Below are 16,305 nucleotides of genomic sequence, written 5' to 3'. Positions count from 1 at the left end.
AATACAATATATAATACATATAACACAAAAAATATGTTAATTGCTCATATCATCAGTAAGTCTTCCAATCAACAGCAGGTTATTAGTAGTTAAGTTTTGGGGGAGTCAAAAGTTATAACCAGATTTTTGACTGTTAGGTGTCCTTAACCCTTATGTTGTTCAAAAGTCAACTGTACTTCAAAAAGTAGTGGGTTTTTTGCATTTACATGGTATAAACTACAGATCATAAATGCATGAAAAGAACACATCTTCATATGCTAACAGATATCCCATGAAAAACCTGAAAATAAGCATGTTTTAAGTTTATGCATCTGTCCTTGGGCAACCTGAACTTATATAGGAAGTTGTTAGAAAGAAATTCAGGTAATCATAAACACTTTTTATAGCTCATTTGGCTGCATTTTTATCTTATTCTTACCTTTATGAGGATTGCTAAAAGCAATAGCCATATGAAAAATGTAGTCTACAAAAATCAAACATTTTCCATATGTGGCTCAATGTCCTGTGCAATGAAGGTAAAAACCGTAACTACCACTTCTCTCAGTGCCTACTGTGTGCTGAGACTTGAACTAAGCAGTTTATATTTATTATTCCTAATTTTTACTGCTAAAAGAGAGGGTCCTAGGAAATAGCCTGTGGAGTCCGTGCAGCAGGCTCACTGAGGAAGGCTCTTGAAAACACCTCTGAGAGACTGACCGGAATAGGGTTGGGCAAAGTTGAAATAAGACACGGCTGCAACAGAGGCCTTGGCTAACCCAAAGTGGCATGTGGCAACTGGGATGACCCTTCAGAGTTGTCCTGAACTGGGGCAAGGTGGCTGTATGTTGAATTTCAGCACTGACCAGCCACTGGATTCAGGCTACCCCTGGAGAGGGAATCTAACCTTGGGAGAGGTAGCTCCCTTGGGCTAAAGGAACTTCCTTCCAGGAATTCAACTGGAAGCCCTGGCCAGTTATTTGTCCATGTGTGAGGGTGGGCAGATTAGCGTCTTATTCCTGGAGGGGTCTGCAGAGTGTATCCCATGTATATGAAAGATTTGTGATATATCCTTATTTATCTGAATCGTGAACTAAGGGAAAGGTAAGAGCTTATCCAAGGTCACTATCAGAACCTCGTTAACGTAAATTTCAGTTTCAAAGCTAAGATCTGGTGTTCCCCTCTTCGGTAGACATTGAAAAGTATAGAAAGTCACGGTGTTTACCTTTTTGCCATAATTGCCAGGATGTTTATACAGAGCTCATTTTATTTTTTCAGAGCTCATTTTAATATTTAGCAGAAGTAACCATATTCACGTGGGTTACTCCCTGCACTCTCCTATTTATTTTGTTTTTAGCTTTCTTCATATGCATATATACTTTTGGGGGGCACATTTACACTATATATTACAAACAGCCCATCTCATCCTCCATCTCTAAGAAGAGTAAACCACTTACATATTAGGTGAACGATGGCAGCTTAGGTAATGGACATTCCATGGCCTCTTTTCGGTAAGCCACATCCTTACCTGCTTTTACTGCCAAAAAGTAATTCTACCTTTAAATCCTTCTGCAGTTCAAACTTACTTCCTTTAAGAGGAGTTGGTAGTTCAATAAATATCATCATTTATATAAAGATTTGAGCAAACTGAGTCTTTAACAATAAAAGCCTTATTTATGTTTCAATACCTGTTGTCTTTCTTGAGACTTCCAAATCAGATCTTTTTCACTGTGCTTATAATCTCAGGACACCATGAATTATCTGCAAGGATTTGAAAACTTCTGTTTTCCTTCCGTGATAAGTAACATGTATGAGCATAATAACATCCATCTGTGTTGCTATGTGTTTTGGCTATTGATTGTTTATGATCACACTGTTGCCAAAAACTTACTTCCATTGTTAACATTTATAAAAGGTGGGCTGATGATTCATAAAGGGGGAACAGAAACAAGTGGTTAAGAGCATGGAGATAGACTGCTCAGTCTAACTTCACCACCTGCTAGCTCTGTGACATTAGATGAATTAATCTCACTGTGCCTCAATTTCTCCATCTGTTTGGTGGGGCTAATAACAGTACCTCCATCATAGATTTGTTGTGAGTGTTCAATGAAAAATGCAAACAGAGCACTTAAAACCGTGTCTACCTAATAGCTTGTACTCAATAAATGTTCATTATAACAAAAATGACAGTCACACCACATGGAGACCACTTATAAAGGTTAGTTTAAGTAAAGAAAGCCCCGAAATTTTATCACAAAGCACGTGGCAGGAACAACAAACTGTAGCAGTTAGTATCAGAATTTTGTCTGGAAGTAAGTTTCAACTAAACCACCTCATCTGATGTTAAAGGATTGCTAGCTTGATTTTCTCATTTTTAGTTTTATTGGCATGTAAAAGTAATTTAAAGTTATTTTTTATTACAGAGGAGATCTGTAAGTGTTATACCTAGATTTAGGTTTGTTACATATTAAGTAACATTGTTGTATAAACATGCTTTAGATTTTTCAAGTTTCAGAAACACCTGACTATACTAGTATAGCTCCTTTAACTTTTTGCTTGTATTTCCTCTTTATATATAAAGGCCAATCATTTAACTATTTTCAAAGGTCTGTAGTCTTGGCAAGAATATGGTGACTAACACGGACATATAAAGAAAAGGGGAGAAAAGGAATCCTAACTAACCACAGGAATAGGCCTCACTCATTGGGCAACCTGCATATGAGAACCAGTAGGCAGAGGGAACAGCATGAATCAAATAGTAAGTATGAATGACCCATAAATTTTCTTTGATAGGGGAAAAAAGCATGTGGATCTCTCATTCCTGTTTTGGCGCATGGAAATTTACTGGAATTAAAATCATGGGGCACCTGGGTGGCTCAGTCAGTTAAGCGTCCAATTCTTGGATTTGGTTCAGGTCCTGATCTCACCCCACTTTCGGCTCCATGTTCAGTGGGAGCCTGCTTGACTATTCTCTCCCTCTGCCACTTCCCTGCCCCCTTCCTCAAATAAATAAATAAATCTTTAAAAAAAAATCAGATTCACCACTTCTTGTTAAATAACATGTCATAGGTATGTAATTAATCATGCTACCATGAAGTTAAAATTTCCCCACTGATTTTTCTTAATTCTGTAATGTGGTTTACAAAGGAAAAAATATTATTTTATACTGTTCTAGAACAGGCACGACTCTGATCCAACTATTAACCATGTCTCCTAATCGCAAAAGAGAGAAGGGACATTACCTGATTATGCTGAAGACTAAACAGGGGTGCTCATTATCTAATTACTGAATGAATATTAACAATGTTGCACTTTGCTGCTTGATGGGGCAAACCTCAGTGACCTGAGTGGACATATCACAATAAAAAGGTATAATATAAAATCATGTAACTCTTTTTAATAAAGAAAAGGCAAACTGAACCTCTATGGCTAACATACAATGAAAGATAAGAGCTCAAACATTCCCAGGCACCTGGCTGGCTGGGTCAGCAGAGCATGCGACTCCAGATCTCAGTGAGTTCAAGCCCCATGTTGGATGGGGAGCTTACTTAAGGGAAAAAATAAAGAGCTCAAATGTTATAAGGTCAATAAGACTGATATCTATTAATATCATATTTGAGTGGCCTTTCTTTCTTTTGTGCTATTTGTTTTGAATTGCATATTTAAAATATCATATTGGTTTCTATTAGAATGTAAGCTCTTTGAAGGGAGGGTTTTTTTTTTTTTTTTTCGATTTTGTATTTCTAGCACCTAAATCAGTGCCTGGCATGCAGAAGCAGCTCAACGGATTTTTTACTAAACAAATGAATGAATGAATAAAAATTCCCTAACATTTTATATGGTAATTGAGAGATCAAATATAAGGTTGAGGTTCTTTTTGACCTATCACACTCTTCTTTCTAAATCATAAATCAGCTCCTTCCATTTAGAGAAAGTATCTGTAAATTTAAAATAATAATAATAAAAGCAGTTTTTGAAGATATGAACTTTATTCTGGTTTTATTAGTATCAATTACAAACATAATTGACTTATTCAAATAAATGAAGAAATCTGAAGGTAGATATTAGAGAAACAATATTGTGAGTTTCAAAACTTCAGGCTATTACAACAAAATAGACTTACACAGGCTGAGAAAATGCAACTAGAAAACATATCTAAGTAAATAACTTCCATTCTACTGCATCAATTTGTATAGAATGAAGTTTTACTTGGTAGCTCAAAATATGTAATTTATGAATATAGCCAAGAACACATATATAAAAATAAAATGATGGCTGTTATTCCTAAAGTCTGAGAATAAACACAGGTTTGTATTTTACTAAGGAATAACAATACATCCCATTAAATGACAAGATAAAACTCACTTGATTAGTGCCGAGAGAAGAAAAAAAAAAAAGTTTTCCCACTGGCTCAAGGACTCTCAACTACAATAAGCTAAGAATTAAAACAGACTTAAATACATGCCTTTTTTCCAATATGCAGACATTTTCCAGTGATTCAGAACAGTAGGGGGAAGACTCCATATAGATTACAAACTCCAGATAATTTATAACATATGCATACCAGGCACAGATTCATTAAGCACTCATTCTGAACACTGAATAAAGTTTTTGCAATGGTCAATATCAGGCAGACAAACACACTGCATGGGCCCCACAACAGAAATAAGATTAGAGAGTACCTAATAATCACAGCAACCCTAACAATCGTTTAAAACTAAAGCTCTTTGTGGTACTGGTCTTTGTTTTTGACATTCTTCCTCCTATTTTGAAACCTTTTTGATACACAGATGTGACCTTCATAAAGGGGGGGAAATTGCTATTCTATCTGACATGAACATACTTCAGAGTGCCTGTATGACAATTAACATCTGAAATTAGAGACGTGACTTTTAGTCCTTGCCCTTTGGTAATGTTAGAAAAGAGGAAAAAATAAAACGGCAGGATCATTACTTCTGAAAATCATAGAGATCAGAATCCAAGAGACTCCAGAGTACATCCTAGAGGTAACATAGGACTGTGCTAAAATGGTGTTTTAGATGAGTTCTAGAACCAACTCTAAAAACTGAGGTTACGAAGCACTGTGACAATCTTTGAGGACTACAACAAAGAATCCTGTGTAAGTGGGTAGAAGCTGTGACCAGTTAAGATCTATCAAACCCCACAGATTAGAATTTTCAGGGAACCCTGGGTGGCGCAGCGGTTTGGCGCCTGCCTTTGGCCCAGGGCACGATCCTGGAGACCCAGGATCGAATCCCACGTCGGGCTCCCAGTGCATGGAGCCTGCTTCTCCCTCTGCCTATGTCTCTGCCTCTCTCTCTCTCTCTTTCTCTCTCTCTCTCTGTGTGTGACTATCATAAATAAATAAAAAATTAAAAAAAAAAAAAAGATTAGAATTTTCAGATTCCCCAATCAACCCCTCCGATTTGGGTATATCTGAAATCTACTGTCTTGTTTTCATCGCACTTCTTGTCGAGCTTACTGCAAGAAGCCTCTGAATGGTCTTTGTGCTTCTAAGTCTCATCCTTTCCAACCCATTTCCACATCACAGCCAGTACTAAAACCTAACACTAACCATGTCCACTACCCATCTTACAGCTCTTTGATGATTAGGGTAAAATCTAAACTCTTTGGTTCATCATCTCACCTCTTGTTTATGTCTCCAATCTCATTTCTTATCACTTCCCATCTCCTTCCACCTTCTTCTCTCAAACCCTAGGCTCAGGCTATCTAGAACTACATGGTATAAAACATTTTGCCAGAATGCCTGGGATACAACCTGTTCCAAATTATGATATTTCTTAAGTTCTGACACCTTAAATCTAAAAGAACACAATGACTGAAAAACCTTGATCTCATACCAATATCTTCTAATCTTTTATCTAACTGCAGGTTAGGGCCCATTAGTGGGTTGGGAAATCAATTTTAGTAGGTTATGACCACCTTTCTAAACTTGCCAAATGGGAGATGAAGAGACAAAGCATAGGGGGTCAAGAACTGTTGTGGGAAGAGGACCCAGGGGCAGAGAGAGGGAGGCTAGAGAGACAGCAGGTGAATGAGGAGCTGGTACAGGGTAGAGGGATGAGTACAGGGAGGAGCACTTGAAGACTGCCAGCGTGGGGGAGGCGGGTCAGCTGAGCCTGTGGGCACAGGGCACACACGGAATAACGGGGAGGCGTTGTGCTCCCCACCAGGTGTTGGCGTACATCAGTGGGGCCACGTCAAGCAAATCTGGGGTATCCCTGGTCTACTCCATGCCCTCCCAGAATGTGTCCCTGCGGCTGCAGGGCCTCTGGGAGAAAGACTCTGGGTCCTACCGCTGCTCTGTGAATGTGCAAGACCATGAAGGCAAAAATAGGAGCCATGGCAGCAAAACTTTAGAACTCAGTGTGCTGGGTGAGTGTGAAGTACACTTTGCAAACCTTCCCCATGGGGGAAGGGGGGGCCAGGCAGGTCTCTCTCCCAAATGGCAGAGTGTAGAGGTCGGAGGAGGGGGGTACAGGGAGCATTTTGGGGGTGGGGATGGCAGGGTCTGTTTTTCCTTGGGTTTGAGTTTTTAACCCATCTCCCTGCTCTAGTTCCTCCAGCTCCTCCCTCCTGCCGCCTCCTGGGGGTGCCCCGCATGGGGACCAATGTGACCCTGAGCTGCCAGTCCCCAAGGAGTAAGCCAGCTGCCCAGTACTAGTGGGAGCGGGCACCCCCATCTGCCTTTGGCTCAGGGTGTGATCCTGGAGTCCCGGGATCGAGTCCCACATCGGGCTCCCTGCATGGAGCCTACTTCTCCCTCTGCCTATGTCTCTACCTCTCTCTCTCTCTCTCTCTCTCTCTCTCTCTGTCTCTCATGAGTAAATAAATAAAATCTTAAAAAAAAAAAAAAGATGCACTGCTCTGGTTTTTCTATATAAGAATGAAATATATAATAGATATCTGCACAACTACAATCCAACACTACAGAAAGGTTATTCATCAAAACATAAAATTGTCTAGAATTGGTATCCCACTCTACTGTTATTCCAAAACTATCTGCTCCACCCTTTTCTTGGTCCTTTAAGACACCAACTAGTCACTGGTAGATTCTAAGTCATACCTTCAGCAAATGCCATGCGTGGCGTGACTTTTAAACAGCTTATCACTTATGAATTTTTTGGAACTACAGCGTTTAGGTGTTTTCAGTTTAGGATTCTTGAACAAAAAAATATTTTACTGTATTTGTAGTTTTCAGTGTCTTAGGTTATGCTGTCTCTGGTCTTTTACCCCAACTGCTCATCTCTCTCTTCCTTCTCAGTCCAGTCCCATGTTACCTTCAAGATCTACCTCCTGAGAGGCTATGATCCCAAGATACCCTCCTGGGCCTTTGCTGTGTGCATCTGAAGCACCATGAACATAATGTAAATATGCTACACAGACCTTGATCACAGTACTGTAATTGATGCTTTACTAATCTGCCACCATCGCTGGAAAGTGGACACTCAGTGGTAGATGGTACCCTGCTGCATTTCTAGGGCCTAACAGGCAAGGTACTCAAATATTTGTGTGTGAATAATAAAAAAAAATATCAAGTCCTTATTTCAGACTTTAGTATTTGGAGAAACCCTGTGATCAATCTGTCAATTGAATCTGATGAAAGGGAATGGGCAAGATCTCTAAATCCTCCCAAAGATTATTGGACTTTAGCCAAGAGTTAAGCTCCACACCTTTCTCCTGTTTCCTAAGGGCAATGGAATCTAATGGCCCAGTCCCACTATATCTGCCAAGAAAGAAAGAAAGAGGCTCAGAGTTCTAAAGCAGTGGCCTCCTACTGGGATATCTCTACTCTTCCTCTAATGATTAATCAAGGCACCTTAAAACATTAGAGATTCCTGGCATTTCTTAGGTGTAAAGCTTGGCTTTTAATTTAGAATAACCAAAGCAAAATAGGCTAGTGATATTGTTTCTTTTAAATGTAAATGGATATTGTCTGATTATCAACATTTTCAAGATGCACTTTGATAAAATCTACAGATATGAATTTTGCATGGATTTTTCAGATTCAGAGTACATTACTAAGTTTACAGCCAATCCTCAACCTGTTCATCTCATACTAGATTTACTATTTCCTTTTTTTTTTTTTTTAATTTTTATTTATTTATGATAGTCACAGAGAGATACAGAGAGGCAGAGACACAGGCAGAGGGAGAAGCAGGCTCCATGCACCGGGAGCCCGATGTGGGATTCGATCCCGGGTCTCCAGGATCGCGCCCTGGGCCAAAGGCAGGCGCCAAACCGCTGCGCCACCCAGGGATCCCTAGATTTACTATTTCCTATATCCTATTAACTTTCTGTAAACTTTCATATATAATGAAAAAATTGTAATGTCAGTTTTAAAATATTCAAGAGAGTACAAGAACTCGTTTGGGAGTACATAAACAAAGAAGCTCGAATACCGTTATTCCAAAGCTGTTCTGGCCAATAGCCAGTGGTTACATACATAGGACTATTTAAATTTAATTAAAATTAAATAAAATTTTAAAAATTTCATTTCACACAGTTACACTAGCCCCATTCAAGTGTTCAGTAACCAGCTATGGCTAGTGGTTATTGCACAGGGACAGATGGGCATACAGACAATAGGACACTCGTATCACAAGAAACTTCTATCAGATGTCATCATCCTAGAGAACCAAGAATATGACACTCTCTGCCCCAGCCAAACTGCAGTTACAGCACTTTATGCCTTGCACTAAAAGCTCTTCCTCCCTAGTACATGGACCATTTTTCTTGACTTCTATCAAGGTTCCTCTGACACAGGAATAAAGTGACAAGGAGGGCAAGAAAAGGGAACTTTGAGCTTCCCCTAAAAGTTTGAGTATGTAGCTAAGAGAATTGTTTCATAAAACAGACTTCTTTAGGACTCGAAATAACCTTTTATGGACACTGTTCAATATAGTAGCCACTAGCCACATGTGGCATTTATAATTTAAAATTAAAATAATTAAAGGGGCGCCTCGGTAGTTCAGCTAAGCGTCTTAACTCTTAATGTCAGCTCAGGTCATGATCTCAGGGTGGGGAGACAGAGCCCCATGCTGAGCTCTGCACTAAGCATGGAGCCTGCTTCTCCCTCTCCCTCTGTTCCTTCCCCCTCACTCTCTCTCTCTCTTGAGATTTCTGGGGGAATATCTCGAGATTCTTGGGGATTCCTGGGTGGCTCAGTGATTTAGCGCCTGCCTTCAGCCCCGGGCGTGATCCTGGAGTCCCGGGATCGAGTCCCGCATCAGGTTCCCTGTGTGGAGCCTGCTTCTCCCTCTGCCTGTGTCTCTGTCTCTCTCTCTGTGTCTCTCATGAATAAACAATAAAATAAAATCTTTAAAAAAAAAATTAAAACAAAACAAAATTTAAAATTCAGTTCCTTGGGCACATTAACCACCACATTCCAACGTCTAAACAACTATAAGAGATTGGTGGCTGTCGCACTGAACTGCATTAGATATAGAACATTTCCATGATCACAGAAAGTTTTAGTAAAACAGCACTCTTTGTACTATGTGCTTTCTAAACTCCCTTTTCCTTTTACACATCTTCTTCATGAAGTGTCCATAATAATTTCATTCCACTCTTCACTAGATTTCCCAAAATGCCAAGAAACAGACTTGGAAGCCTATTCATCCAAAGTTTTAACATGTGCTCATTAGACCCTTACCTCCTAAACTGAAAGACTCTACGTATATGGTCAATAGTCTAAGATGGTCTGGTCTTTTAAGACACACACCAGGCCTGTATCAGATTCACAAGCCGGCAAACATTCTGGAACACACAAGTTTCTGGGTGACAGTGGTGTGGCAATAACAGAAAAGGAATATCTAAAAAAAAATGGGACCCAACAAACCTGACTAAATCCTCCTTACAAACTATTTGACTGGTATACCATATATCTTGGAAATCTTTCAGTGATAATACAGAGGGACCCTCTGGGCTGCAAACACCAGAGAAAAGTCCTCAGAGATGGGTGGAGTCTGTTAAAATGCTTACACAGGAACAAAGGTATCTAGCTTCGGGCTCCAAGTCATCTTTATCCTATGGGTTCTCGCAAACAAATAATGACAAGGCTTGAGAGCTAAAATGAAAGACCAAATGTACTATATGTAATTTGTCTGTTAAAGTATGAAATTTATTCTACAGATTTTACCAATTACTGATGAATAAGTCTAAGCAATATCCCTTAAAAAATAACCATTTTTGTTTGCTAGGCCGAAGGCTCCCGACCACGTTTAAATTTGATGAACAACCCATATTGGTCCAGCAAAGACAAGCTTTTTAGGTCATACAATCACCTTGCATTTCATCTCAAGGCAGAGCAAGAAGTACACATCTGTTTCAAAGACATAAAGCCAACTCTCAAGAGGCAAATTTTTGGAGAACACCCAAAAATCTGGGACTTGAGAATGAGTTTTGCAGTGCATCAGATTAACTGACTGAAGTGTGAATACAGCATCTGGCTCAGAAGTGAATGCTTTCATGAATGCCAAGTCTAGATGGATCTTTCAACTACTACAGTATGGACTGTGATGAGATCTTTCCCTCCTTTGAAGTCATCACACTTATTGTCTGCTTTAGTCATATGACACTTAATCAAATACTGCCATCACATACCATCCCTTGTGTTGGAGAGCTTTTTAACTCTTTGATGTGTGTACAGACTTCAACTGCCGTGTAAGCTCTGGAATGTATATTACAATTTTTTAATTCATCCTAACATCTAGCATACAGCCCTGCATATAGTAAGCAGTGATGTATCTGGTAGATGGAAACAGGGAAAAAAGGCCTTTAGGAGATAAGTCATACATGGACCAGACAGAAAATCACCTCACTATTTATCTGACTCTAAAATTAGACTGCAATTGTTAGTGGGCAAATTTTCTTCTGGCAAACAAACAAACAAACAAACAAACAAACAAAAAAGCAAAACAACACTTCAGAACCAAACAATAATCTGTGGAGTGAGGCAGTCAGTCTCAAACACATCCATTTCATCCAACTGACTGAACAAATACCAATAATAGGACATGTCAGACTTTAAAATGAAACTCTTTACAGCAATAAACAAATGGTTCTATGTGACTTTAAGCTAAAATCCTATGCACTTAGAAATATATGTATTCACTTGGACAGTATTCAAAAATAGTACTCTGGTAGCAAAATCCAAGAGTCATTACTTAAGTTCAAAATTTAGAATTTTAGGGATCCCTGGGTGGCACAGCGGTTTGGCGCCTGCCTTTGGCCCAGGGCGCGATCCTGGAGACCCGGGATCGAATCCCACATCGGGCTCCCGGTGCATGGAGCCTGCTTCTCCCTCTGCCTATGTCTCTGCCTCTCTCTCTCTCTGTGTGACTATCATAAATAAATAAAAATAAATAAATTTTTTAAAAATTTAGAATTTTAATAGGTAAGAAGTCTCAAACACAGTTCTGAAAAGGGAAGGGATGTGCTTTCAGTTTATTCAGAAAGGTGGCCAGGCTGGGCTAGCGGTCAGCTTTCTGATGCCTTCTTGTGATAAAGTGGAAGGCTGCTACATTAACATGCTGAAACTAGGATTGAGGGAAAGTTTCGTGAACAAAATCTAAGTTACTGTCTATCTCTTCCCTCCTTTCAAACTTAGAAGATACTATGGAGTTTTCATAATGGAGCTTTAATAAATATTTCAGCCAGAAATTTGACACATGATATCCCTTCCCTGTGAGCCTCTGACACAAGTCCACATTTAAGGGAGCACATTATCGTGCACAAGAAGTTCCTCATGGTCCACATCTTCCTGCCCTGCTTTTCTCTTTTGTAAAATCTAAAGCAAAAAAGATTGAATTTTTTTTTTGCAGTTCTCATCAAGACAATAAAGTGAAAGAGATTTCTGAATTACAAATTCTAAATAGGTTTTCTGAAACTGGGATCTAAATATCTGTTTTCAGGGATTTGAGATTCTCTGAGAATTTTTTGAAGTTGTGTTTTTATTTTCATAAACATATTCTGGATTACTTGGACATCCACCTCAAAACTGTGTAAGGCTATGCTATGATCCCAGTGACAACATTTGCTTGTATGCTTAAGATCTCATTCATACTAAGTCTTCTGGACAGAGCTTAGCTTTCAATGCAAAATGTTTCAAATGGGGTTTCAAAACCTATGTCTTTGGATTAAAGTTTGAGGAACACTAATCTAGATTTCTATATGTTCCAAACTTCTCCTTCTAGACTTTATTTGGTAAATTTAGTAATCTCCAGTGTCTACTAGGTGCTAGGCACTGGAGATACAGCAATGAATAAAAGAAACCAGAACTTGCTCTACTGAGCCTATAATTCTGGCAGGAAAGACCGACATTAAGAAATCTGGTTCCTTGTTGGAAATCATTTAACAAGTAGAGAGTGTAACACACATACAGTTATCTGCCATCCTTGTCAACTACAACTGTTGATCACCATCAACATATTCTCAAAATATTCTAAGAACTTGAGGTCAATTTGGTCTTATCTGTTCAAAAATAGGTCTTATCTGTTCAAAAATTCTCTTTTAAAAATTCTTCAGAGACGCTCAATCTCCTTTCTTTGCTTTAGGTTATGGTTCTCATAACTGGACAAAGATGCAACCCAACTGGACAGATAGTTCCTGGTTATCTGAGAAACAATTTTATGGAAAGATTTAAATTCAGTGAGGTTTTGATAGCACATTTTTTCTGTTTGATTGGGAAATTTCTACGGACAAAAATCGATTAAGCTAAAATGGTTACAAATGCCTAAGTATGCTTCTAAAGTCAAGAAAAGTTCATGAGTGGATGCTAACCAACACAGTGCAAAAACTCCCCCAGAAATTTAACCTTGATGATCTTGCAATTGAATTTATAACTCTATTCTTTAATGCAACAATGAATGAGATTCAGAAGACAGTGGCTACTATTAGCTACTACTTTAGTCCTGTCTATAAACTGTGATTTTAATGACACTTTGTTAAGAGGGGAGAGGAAGAGGGGATACAAGAAAACCTATATGTTATCTAATAAACCAATTCTGTAATTGACAAATGAGTGCCGAATTCCTTGAACAACAGTTAGTAAGTCTGAAACATCTTAGTTTCTGGCCCAAATTTTTTAAACAACATCGCCCCAGGATGAACATTACTTGAGCCAAGATCTCCTCAACTTTGGAGCCATCTCCAACTTTAGCGTGATTGCCTTTGTACTCACTGGGTTTTTTAGCCCCCTTCCCTCCCTAGGGAGCTCAAAAAAAAAAAAAAAAAAAAAAAAGTGCCATCCCTATCAGAAAAGAAGTACACAGATTAACTATGACTATCATTAACAAGAAGAAGTTCACTGACAACTGGGAGAAAGAATCCTAATACAACCTTTCAGCAGACACTATGATGAGGGAACTAGCTTACCCAAAAAAACAAAAACTTCCTAGCTGCCAATAATACAAATCGGAAAGCCTACATTAAAAGTCAATGGAAACAGCAAAAAGATAACCTGGCTGGTGATTTAAAAAAAAAAAAAAAATGTCTAGCCCGAATTAAGCCTCTATATTTAAACATTCAGATGACACAGAGATAATGGCCAGATGCACACACTGAGAGCTTTACTCGTCACCACATCCGGCACAGTAACTACAGCAGGGGGAAAACTGGCTTCCACGAAGGAGCTCGGTCAGAAACACAGCAGGGCCTCAAGCCAATCTAACTCTGGAGGCATCCACACTCCACAAATTCCAGACCGACCCGCAGGCAGGCTAACTTCCACTGCGCCCCTGACTCCGCGGTAACAATGCGCTCTCTGGCTGCGATCGAGCCTTTCCAATTCTCCAAAGCATCTCGAGGCTTACTCGTCCTTCCAAGCTCAAGTTAGAAAGCAAGGCGACGGACACAAAGGCCAGTCGTCCAAAGCCGCTTTTCTGCAGGGCTCTGCACTGCCACTCGTTTGAAAATTCCTAAACTGGGGGCTCGCCGGCCCCCCCCCCCCCCCCTCTACCCCTTCCTCGATCCCGCCCCGGGCCAGTAAGCCTGGAACAAAGCGAGGGGCCCCGGGCGGTGGGGGCGAGAGGCGCCAGCCACACGGGGGCCGCCGCGCTGCGCACAATGAGCAAACTACCAACTTCGGAGGCGCAGGAACATCCTCAATTGGCAAGAAAGAGGGGCGGCGGCAGGCACGCCCAACTTCAAACTCAGGAAACCTACGGGCTGGCGGCCATCTGGGAAGAGAGAAAAAAAAAAAAAAGAAAAAAGAAAAAAAAAAGAAAAGAAAAAAGCCCCCTTCCCAGGGAGAGAAGAAAAAGGCGGAGGAGATGCGAATCGCCCGCCCCCCCCCCGCCCCGGGCCCCGGGCCCCGGAGGGGAGCCCCGCGCTCGGACCGGCCCCCGCCCCCGAGGCCCGCTTCCCCGCCTTCTCTGCCTCTGGTTCGCTGCCCCAGGCCGGGCGGCCGGTTACCTTGATGCGCTCCCGGCACTGGGACGGGGTCCGCTCGTAGCCCAGCTCGGCCAGGGCCCGGGACACGCGCTCGTACATGGCTGGCCCCGGGGCCTTGCTGCCGAACACCGTGCCGGCTCCCTCCAGCTGCTGGTACCGCGCCTCCACCAGCCGCTCGTTGCCCCACACTGCGATGAGCGCGTTCGTCTCGGCCGGCGTCCACGACATGCCCCGGCAGGCGGCGGCGGCGGCTGCCGCGGCCCCGCCGCCGCCGCCGCCGGGGGAGAAGGAGACCGAGGACGAGGCGGCGCTGCGGCCCCCCAGCCCCAGCCCGAGACCCCCGGACGCCGCTGCCCCCGAGCCCGCCGCACTGCCCGGCCCGAGCGGGGAGGCACCCCGAGGCGTGGAAGGGTCGGACAGCGATGGATTCCCGTCGCTCAGGCCACCAGGAGAAGCCGGGGAGAGCACCTCCATCTTCGGGATTTTTAGCGGCGAGTTGGCGGGCAGCTCCGAGCCACAGGGCGCAGCCATCTTCCAAGCGGCCGCCGCTGCACCGCCCGGAAGTGACGCGCCCGCGCATCCGGCCGCCGCGGTCTCCGGGGCTGCCCCGGGGCCTGGCTCGCGGGTGGGCGGGCGGCTGCGGGCTCGCGCTGCCGGGCGGAGGCGGGCGGCTGCCGCCGGCCTGAGCCCGCGGGCCCTGCCGCGCCGCCCGCTCCTCTCCCGGGGCGGGGGGCGGGGGTGAGGCGCGCCGCAGCCCCGAGCCGAGGAGAAGGGCGGGGGCATGAGGGCGCTGGTGCGAAGAACAGATTGCAGCCTTCCCACTTCCTCTGCAATCTCAGCCCCCGGGAGGAGGGGGGCGGCCCGCGAGGGCCCCGGAGTTAAGGAGGACTTGACCGCCGGGCCCGCTCGCGCCGCCCGGTCCCGCCGCCCGGCCTCGCCCCGCGCCGGGCCGGCCCCGGGGTGCCGAGGCTGGCGTCCAGGGCGCACGCCGGGGGCACCCGCGGAGGGCGCATCCTGCCAGCGCCCCGGCCGGAGGAGCGCATTTCTGGGGGAGGCTTAAAAAAAAAAAAAAGAAAAGAAAAGAAAAGGCAGCGAGGACCAGGGTTAGACCTGGTAGCTGCGGCTTTGCGGGAAAGCCCTGCGCGCTGTTGGAGCCGCAGCCGCGCTGCCTCCGGTTAGGCTCAGCTTTGCAGGGAGCCTGGGTGGGTGTGACCGTGTGCACGAAAATGAGGCGCCCTCGTCGCGTGTTGGAGTTTGCAGCTTAAATTCGCCTTTACGGACTCTGGAGGCCCGGCCCGGAAACTTACTTTCCAATAACCATTCCCCATCCTCCCTAATTTGGAAGTTGCCTCGTAACTGCATTTCACACTCTGGAGTGTAAGGAGATTGAAGACTCGGTTATGGCAGCTCCTGTGGCCCCAGTAATTAGTGTATTAGCCGTTCCTGAGTACCCCTCAAAGTGTTGCTTTTTTTTTTTTTTTTAAGATTTTATTTATTTATCGTGAGAGACACAGAGAGAGAGAGGCAGAGACACAGGCAGAGGGAGAAGCAGGCTCCATGCAGGGAGCCCGACGTGGGACTCGATCTTGGGTCCCCAGGATCACGCCCTGGACTGGAGGCAGATGCTTAGGCGCTGGGCCACCCAGGCTGCCCTAAAATTATTTTTTCTTAAGATTTTATTTATTTACCCATTCATGAGACACACAGAGAGAAAGAGGCAGAGACACAGGCAGAGGGAGAAGCAGGCTCCATGCTGGGAGCCCGATGTGGGGACTTGACCCCAGGGCTCCAGGATCAGGCCCTGGGCCCAAGGCAGATGCTCAGGCGCTGAGTCTGAGTCACCCAGGTGTCCCATCGTGCTGCAGTTTAAAGAGCATTAGCAATGCCCACTCCAATGCATAGCTGAAAGGTAAT

General features: G+C 43.3%; 1 protein-coding gene across 9 annotated transcripts in view; it reads right to left on the bottom strand.

Annotated features, from left to right (window-relative positions):
• MSANTD2 (Myb/SANT DNA binding domain containing 2) overlaps positions 1-15,200 on the bottom strand; it is a 32,440-nt gene extending 17,240 nt beyond the window's left edge. For 4 of the 9 annotated variants that reach the window (XR_011995784.1, XR_011995785.1, XR_011995786.1 and 1 more), the window contains exon 1: positions 14,413-15,199. Coding sequence is in view for 5 of the 9 variants with exons in the window: in XM_025998990.2 (XP_025854775.2) it covers positions 14,413-15,174 (762 nt within the window). In the remaining 4 variants the exon portion in view is untranslated. Of the gene's footprint in view, positions 1-8,251; positions 14,178-14,412 lie in introns of those variants that run through there. The other 5 variants (XM_025998984.2, XM_025998985.2, XM_072729470.1 and 2 more) reach the window with 4 other exon arrangements.
• Between the last annotated feature and the right edge of the window lie 1,105 nt (positions 15,201-16,305).

Source organism: Vulpes vulpes, chromosome 12 (assembly GCF_048418805.1).
Source record: "Vulpes vulpes isolate BD-2025 chromosome 12, VulVul3, whole genome shotgun sequence".
In the NCBI taxonomy this organism is placed as follows: Eukaryota; Metazoa; Chordata; class Mammalia; order Carnivora; family Canidae; genus Vulpes; species Vulpes vulpes.
Note: the sequence above shows the minus strand (reverse complement) of the source record. Positions and strands in the feature narration are given on the sequence as shown.